Source organism: Ascaphus truei, chromosome 2 (genome assembly GCF_040206685.1).
Source record: "Ascaphus truei isolate aAscTru1 chromosome 2, aAscTru1.hap1, whole genome shotgun sequence".
In the NCBI taxonomy this organism is placed as follows: domain Eukaryota; kingdom Metazoa; phylum Chordata; class Amphibia; order Anura; family Ascaphidae; genus Ascaphus; species Ascaphus truei.
This window is the reverse complement of record NC_134484.1, coordinates 271,042,450-271,049,899: the sequence shown is the minus strand read 5'-3', so window position 1 is coordinate 271,049,899 and position 7,450 is coordinate 271,042,450. Positions and strand designations below refer to the sequence as shown.

The following is a 7,450-nucleotide window of genomic DNA, read 5'->3' as shown; positions in this document are numbered from 1 at the left end:
CATATTATTAAGCATGGCTTCAGTTTATCATAAATAGATTGAGGCAATATACATTTTCTTCAAATGCCTTCAATACAATCTACTTAGACCAAATGGAAACAAATTTGCTAAAATAAACAGAGTATTTATTAAATGTAAGTCTTGTATTAAGGAGAAGATCCTTTGAGAATGACCTAGAGCAGGGTAGCGCAAACATTTTGTGCTGCGCCCCCCTGTCTCTCTGCCCCCGGCTCTCGCGCCCCCCTGCCTACCTTTATCCGCGTCAGATGACGCTGCGTGGGCGTGTGACGTCAGGTCACATGGTGCCGCGGCGTCTATTGACGCCGCGTTGCCATGGCGACGCAATACAGACTGCTGAATCCCGGTAAGTAAACAGTTGCAGAGGCCTCACGCGACCCCCCGGCATTTAATTTAAATGCCTGGGGGAAGAGCGCGGGGCCTCTGCAACTGCCCGCGCCCCCCCAGCACAATCTCCCGCCCCCCCTGGGGGTCGCGCCCCCCACTTTGCGCACCGCTGACCTAGAGTAACATTTGTAGTGTATTGTAAATGTAAATAAATCCTAATAGAATATTTGAGAGATGCTAGATAATCCTTTTAGACTTTTGACCCAATCACTTTTAGAAAAAAACCAATAAACAGAAAATATGTGTATATTGTTTGTTGATATTAATAAATATTATGTATCTATTTTGGGTCTTTATTGGAATACCAAATAGTTCTTATTTCAGAAAGTGGTTAATATTCCATTCCACATTCATCCCGTCTGGGTACCTTGTTTTTAATGTGAATATCCAGTAGGATTCTCTACAGTCTAATATTTTTACAGTGTTTCCCCCTCTTTCTTTTTTAATTATCCTCTCAATACCCATGAATGAGAAGCTATTGATGCCTCCCTGTCTGCATTCCGAGTTACTTGTATTTATTTATATATTTTTTTCATATATATTTTGTTTTACAATTGACTGCACTTGTTTACACTGGCGACACACTTTATTCGAGCTCGGCTAGTCCCACGAATTCGGGTATACCCGGGTGTATTGAGGTTTGTGACTGTTTTCTGCCCGAGTATATTGGGTTATTTTCTAGGCAGGGATTGAAGCATTTTATTCCCCCTGGCTGCAATACTGCACAGTATATATATATATACTGCATTACAATTCATGAATTTATGCCATCTGGTAGACACGCGAAGCATTGCAGCCTATTAAATCCTAATCATTATCATTTAACAAATCAGCCGCCCATCAGCCAGGCATGAACCCAGGCTGGGAAGGCAAACGCAACGGGGCTTGTCAGAGGTGAGGAGCGGCGCATTCCAGGTATCTGCCAGGTACATACCAGGTATTTGCTCGAATAAAGTGTGTCGGTGCAGTATGTATTATATAATGCAGCTGACTGTCTAGTGATTTCCCAGTATATGTATGTGTGTGGATTCTCCTCATACAGTATATATATGTGTATAATTATAGCACAATTGCCAGTATCTGGACATAAGCCACCTTCATGGTCGCTGTGTAGAACTGGGGAGAATATACAATCTTTTACCAGCACATGTGCCGAGCGGGGAGGAGGAGGTGTTCCTCTGCAATTGCCAGAGGCGTGCTCTTAGTGATGAGGCCGCCCTGAGAGGCGTGCCGCTCATGATTGAGCACGGCTGGTATGAGCAGGGAATCTCTGAATACTCTGGCGCGGGGCGCATGCGCGGAGTATACATTTTTCATTGGCTGATGATGCTTAGTGACGTCACTGTTTGGCGCGAAATAAAGGCAGTCAGCTGCATTTAAACTGTTGATCATACTATGTACAGCACTTCTTGATAAAGTTCTTTGAACGAAACGCGTTGAAGGTTTGCTGCTGTCCCACACCCATATGACCCATCAATAAAGGACTGTTATTGCAAGACCTGCTCTCTCTATCTTTGCTGTGCACTGCACACCCTGGCTTTTGGAATCTTTATCCCACTTCAGCTGTACGCTCTGGAAGGGAGACACTGGGAAGAAGCAAATATCGTGAGTACATTACCTGGGGCTAACCCAATGAGGAAGGGGGGGGGGGGTGTCTTTGGACAACCCACCCCAACCTTCAGGGTACCTTATGCCCTCTTAAGGCTTAGTACTGCTACTTTTATTCATATATACCCAGTTTATGCTCCCTTCCATCACATACGGTCCCAGCACTTTCTGAGCACCATTCCACAAACAAATCACAGGAAGGTTGACCTATTCCTCCAGCAATGTCATGGAACTCATCATGTGCATGAAATGCCAGGAGGCTGCTACTACATAGGTGAGATGGGACAGGGGCTAAACAAGAGAATGAATGATGATCTGAAGGGGGCCATACTCAAAGGTAATCTTAGAACACCGAAAGAGAGACGGTTGCATAAATACAAATGTATGCAACTGTTCGGGACACTTAGCAGTGGCCTAAACCAAGACCGCTGTTTCATGAGTCACTACTGACACAAGAGAACTCTCTTCCCATGAGTGCTAAAGGCCATGTCTATACATACTGCACTATATGATTGCACACACAGCTGTCTCATACACATACAAATACTCAATGTAATTCCATCCCTATATACCAATAGGGACCACATTGTATCTTCACACATTTTTAATAATGCAACACCCTCTTACATTTCCACACCTACCCACACCATTGGTATACACTCCCACTCCACACACACACCTTTTGTAATGCGCTGTATACACTGTGGGTGCTTTATAAATTTACATACAGGCATACCCCGCATTAACGTACGCAATGGGACCGGAGCATGTATGAAAAGCGAAAATGTACTTAAAGTGAAGCACTACCTTTTCCCCACTTATTGATGCATGTACTGTACTGCAATCATCCTATACGTGCATAACTGATGTAAATAACGCATTTGTAACAGGCTCTATAGTCTCCCGCTTGCGCACAGCTTCGGTACAGGTAGGGAGCCGGTATTGCTGTTCAGGACGTGCTGACAGGCGCATGCGTGAGCTGCCGTTTGCCTATTGGGCGACATGTACTTACTCGAGTGTACTTAAAGTGAGTGTACTTAAAGCGGGGTATGCCTGTACATACATACACAAACACACACGCATAGACACATACACTCGTACATCACTAACATTCAGGGACTATTTAACACCTCAAGTCATAAATCGCATACAGCACTGGGGGGAGGGATAGGTTTCAGTCACAGAAAACATTCCAAGATGCACTGTTTTTAAGTTAAACCTTTCTTGCTTTATTCATTGTAACACCGCCGGAAGAAGAGATCAGTGTATCTCGAAAGCTCGAACAAATAAAAGCATTTCGTTAGCCACAGAACGGTATCGTCTATTCATTTTTGATTATTAAGCTCGGCTAACATGGTACAGACACCTCTACACATAGATATATAGATATATAGAAGAGGAAGTTGGGCACACTAGCCGATAGTGAGGATAAACATGGGGTTCACGGTAAGTCAGTATACAAGAACTCAATGTGTCATAATAAAAATGTCCATAAAGACATGCGCTCACAAGTGATGTTATGTATTGAGGTCAACGTTTCTGCTTCCGATGCAGCCTTTGACAATTCATTAATTTATTAAGCAATTTATTAAAGGGCTCAAAAAGCTCTTCCGTAATTGTAAAATGTACGGTATATATGGTGTGGTCAGGCTGTGGTATCACAATGTTATGTTAGCTCTGATTGAAATAAAAAACTAAGTCAACATTGTACCATCTATTTTTATTCACACGGAATGCGAGGTTTTCATTGACGCAATTTTTCAGAAGAGAAAAATCTGGTAACATTATTTTTTTTACTCCTACATATTGTCAATTGCACATACAGTATAACAGAATACATCCATTTGAGTCAATAGCTGAGATTCACTAAACTCTGATAATGGGTATCGAGCTGCAATACCCCTTAGTAGAGCTTGGTAAATCGCTTGCAATTAGTAGTGGAAATGTTAGAAGACATACTGTACTAGGGGAACATTAATTAGCATTAAAATCAACATTTTCCTCCACTTTTTAGACTTGAAAAAAAATGCCGTTGGTTTTAAACATCCATTAAGGTTGGAGGAAAGGATATTTCACCATCAACAAAGGATAGGGTTCTTTACAGTAAGGGCAGGTAAAATGTGAATTTCATTACCCATGGAGACTGTGATGGCAGATACAACAACTATCTACAAAAAAAAAGTTGGACATCTTTTTTTTAGAAATTAAAGGTACTGAATACAGGGGTATACCAAATAAGTAAACATGGGAATGGTGTTGATCCAGGGAGTAATCTGATTGCCAATATTTGAAGTCAGGAATGAAACAATTGTATTCCTTTATGAAACATTAGATCATGTTTCACTGGGGTTTTTCGTTTGCCTTCCTCTGAATAAAAATACTCGAAATAAAAATATAGTTGCGGGTTCCTATTGGCCCATATAACGAGGTAGATTGAAACCACCATTTGTTTACCCTGTAGAGGACTGAGACCTGCTACTTTTAACGGTAAGTTTCTGTAATCTAATTTTAGCATAGGTTGAACTTGATGGATGTATGTCTTTTTTCAAACTCATCTACTAACAATGAAACTTGGTGGAGTATAGTATGCCTAAGAAATGTGTATCAAGAGAAAAAATCTTCCTAGATTTTACACAAACATTATATATATTATCTTTTTTACAGGTGCTCTATATGGCATACATACATAGTCTACACAATATGTAGATGCTTTAAACCGTTTGCTAATGGAGGATTTTGCAATGCATATTTTTAACATGCAGACAAATCTGCCAGAAGAGGAGAGCCCATTATTTATATCTACAGCATGTGCTTTAGTTTAATGCATGTCACAGTACTAATGACACTAGACCTGGAAATGACAAAGCTCCACAAGCATCCAAATGTCAAGTAAAAGTTCGTTTTTTGATGGTAGACCTCTGTAGTTGCCTTTGCTTTTCAGCCTCCTCAGCTTTACGCAAGCCCTCATCTTCTGCTTTCTTCCTCTGTTCCTTTAGTTCCTTGTACCGCCATTTTGGAATCTGTAAGACATTGTTGTTCTCATTGGTGCTCCTTCTCTTTACTCTCTCAGGGTAGTATATTGGTGTGGGGGCCTTACTGATACGGACTCTAGGGACGACATGGCCTGGCCTCACACTGGTTCTTTTTAGCAGATTTAGAGGGAGAAGGCTTGTTCTCCTTGTGTTAATTACATTAGTCCTCTGAGCAAAACTTGTTTGAAGACTGGCTCTCCTTTCTTTCTTCTTGTGAACATAAGTGACTTGAGTGTTCTGGAAGAGTTTTTCATGACTGTTTGTGGGATTTTTGTCTAAAACGCTGGTTTCATGAGCTCTCTGTTTCCTGAGGATCTCCTGCACAGAGTACCTACATTTACCCACGCATGGAGGACTCCCTGGGCACACTGTTCTGCAGGACACAGCAACAAAGGGGCTGCTCAAGCTGGTGGTCATTCTGACCATGTGATCGATGACCCCATCTTCCTCAGGCTCATTGAAGTAATTTAATGTAAATGCTGACCTCAGACAATCTGATATTCTCTGTGCGCATGTTTTAGGTTCTTCAGCTTTGGCAAGAAGCTCTTTCATTTTAGGCCATTCTGGCTTATACTGATCACTGATCTGTTCAGGGGAGGGTTTGTTCAACAATTTCTGCATAAGGAACACTGTGTCATATCTTCCTGTAAATCTTGCCCATTCTCTGGACGTGTATCCCCGATTTGGATCTACAGCATAAATGTCTGCCCCTAAAAATTAAAAAAAGAACACATATATATTATTTGTTTTTACTAAGTACAGGAAAAATTGTGGTGGATACATTCTATCTATTTGGCATGTGGATTTTAGGAAGAATTGTTTGCTGTTAAAAAAACCTCCAACTAACCCCTTTTGTCCAATTTATGGAAGGTTTTTCAGACTTTGTCTTTCTTTTGCCAGCAAGTAATATGTTGCATAATTTGTAATTGCAACAAAAGTGTAAGATCAATTAAATAAAAAAAAATGTGATAGAACCAAGGGAATCCTACAGGATGAGTAAGTTGCGGATACGTATCAAGTGTCGTTAACTGGAGCATTGATCCAAAACACGAATCAGGGCAAATTGCATCCTTTTAATTCTGCATGGCTCTGCGGCAGTGTACTGTATCATGGTGCTTGTTCCATATTTTTGTTCCACGTTGCCCACTTGCTCCATGAACATTTAGTGGAGTGATAATTCTAGGAGTAAGTGAAGGAGCTAGTTAGCACAATACTATGAGATATATCAAAAGAGACAAACAGGTGCATTAATTTCTGCTGCGAAGAGATTTGCTCCAAATGTAAGAAACAAGATTTCAACCTTCACCTTATGTAGCTGGTACATATTGACACAAATGTAACCATTCTCATCATATACATTATTAGTATTATTATCATCTTACACTTATTTTGTAGCAATGGTCGTATGTTTCTAAGGCCGTGATTATACCTAAAAACGCCCATGGCGTTGTGTGTAGCGGCTCCGCACGGCACCAAAACAGGTAGCAAAAATCCAATTAAAGCGCTCATACTGATGGCGATGGTCACGGTGCGCCGTACTGCAAAGCGAACAGCTGGGGAAGAGACATCCAAATTTATTTTTTTCTTGTGACGGCCGTGTCACGTGAGCGGTTGAGCCAGTGAGGGTGAACCACTCACGGCCACACCACCACACCTCCTCTGCCCTGTCTCCCTGGTATAATCAAGATGCTGCTCGGCGGCAGCGCAGGGTGACATCACAGAATAGCGCTGGTGCCCTGCAGCTTTTGGTATAATCTGAGCCTACGAATCTATGGCACAATAGAAGGAGCTAGACTGAAGTTACCTGATTCACACAGGTGTCTCTTAATTTGTTTTTGTCGTATATCAATTCTAATGCTAAGTTTATAGTGGGGGCTACGGCGACACTTGACGTCAGCCGTCGCCGTCCTACAACGATTCCTGCCCTATGGTGCAGGAGACCAGAGATCACGACCAAGGGGCGTGGCCGTGAGCGGTTCGCCCTCATTGGCTGAACCACTCACGTGCCTGTGACGTCACCCCTCGATCGCTGGAAATATCAAAATCTTCTGGCTTCCAGCAATCGCGACGGATGACCTCACGCGATCGCCGTCACGGTCATGCCCATTATGGGCACCCGTGATGGACAACATGTATTGCGCAATGTCGCAGTAGCAAGTACTATGAACTCGGCCTTATGCATCAATCCAGTTGAGATTTTGCAACCTCTTCTGGACTGTACAGTATTACATTTGGTAAAATTGGTTTTAGTGAAAATCTGACAGAGAAGCAAGAGGAATAGTTATTCCCTTACAAGTTGCATGACTGTAATCAAATCGCTTGATAAATTGAACTCATTATCTAGCTTTGAGGTGTGAAATTAAAATGAGTACATATGTTGGATACTGTGATGAAAAAAGGTTAAG

General features: G+C 41.9%; 1 protein-coding gene across 2 annotated transcripts in view; it reads right to left on the bottom strand.

Annotated features, from left to right (window-relative positions):
* Nucleotides 1-3,712: 3,712 nt before the first annotated feature.
* Nucleotides 3,713-7,450, bottom strand: part of ANKRD33B (ankyrin repeat domain 33B) — a 111,999-nt gene continuing 108,261 nt past the window's right edge. For both annotated transcript variants that reach the window (XM_075586227.1, XM_075586226.1), the window contains one exon: nucleotides 3,713-5,755. In XM_075586227.1, coding sequence (XP_075442342.1) covers nucleotides 4,899-5,755 — 857 coding nt within the window. In that variant the 3' untranslated portion in view covers nucleotides 3,713-4,898. The remainder of the gene's footprint in view (nucleotides 5,756-7,450) is intronic.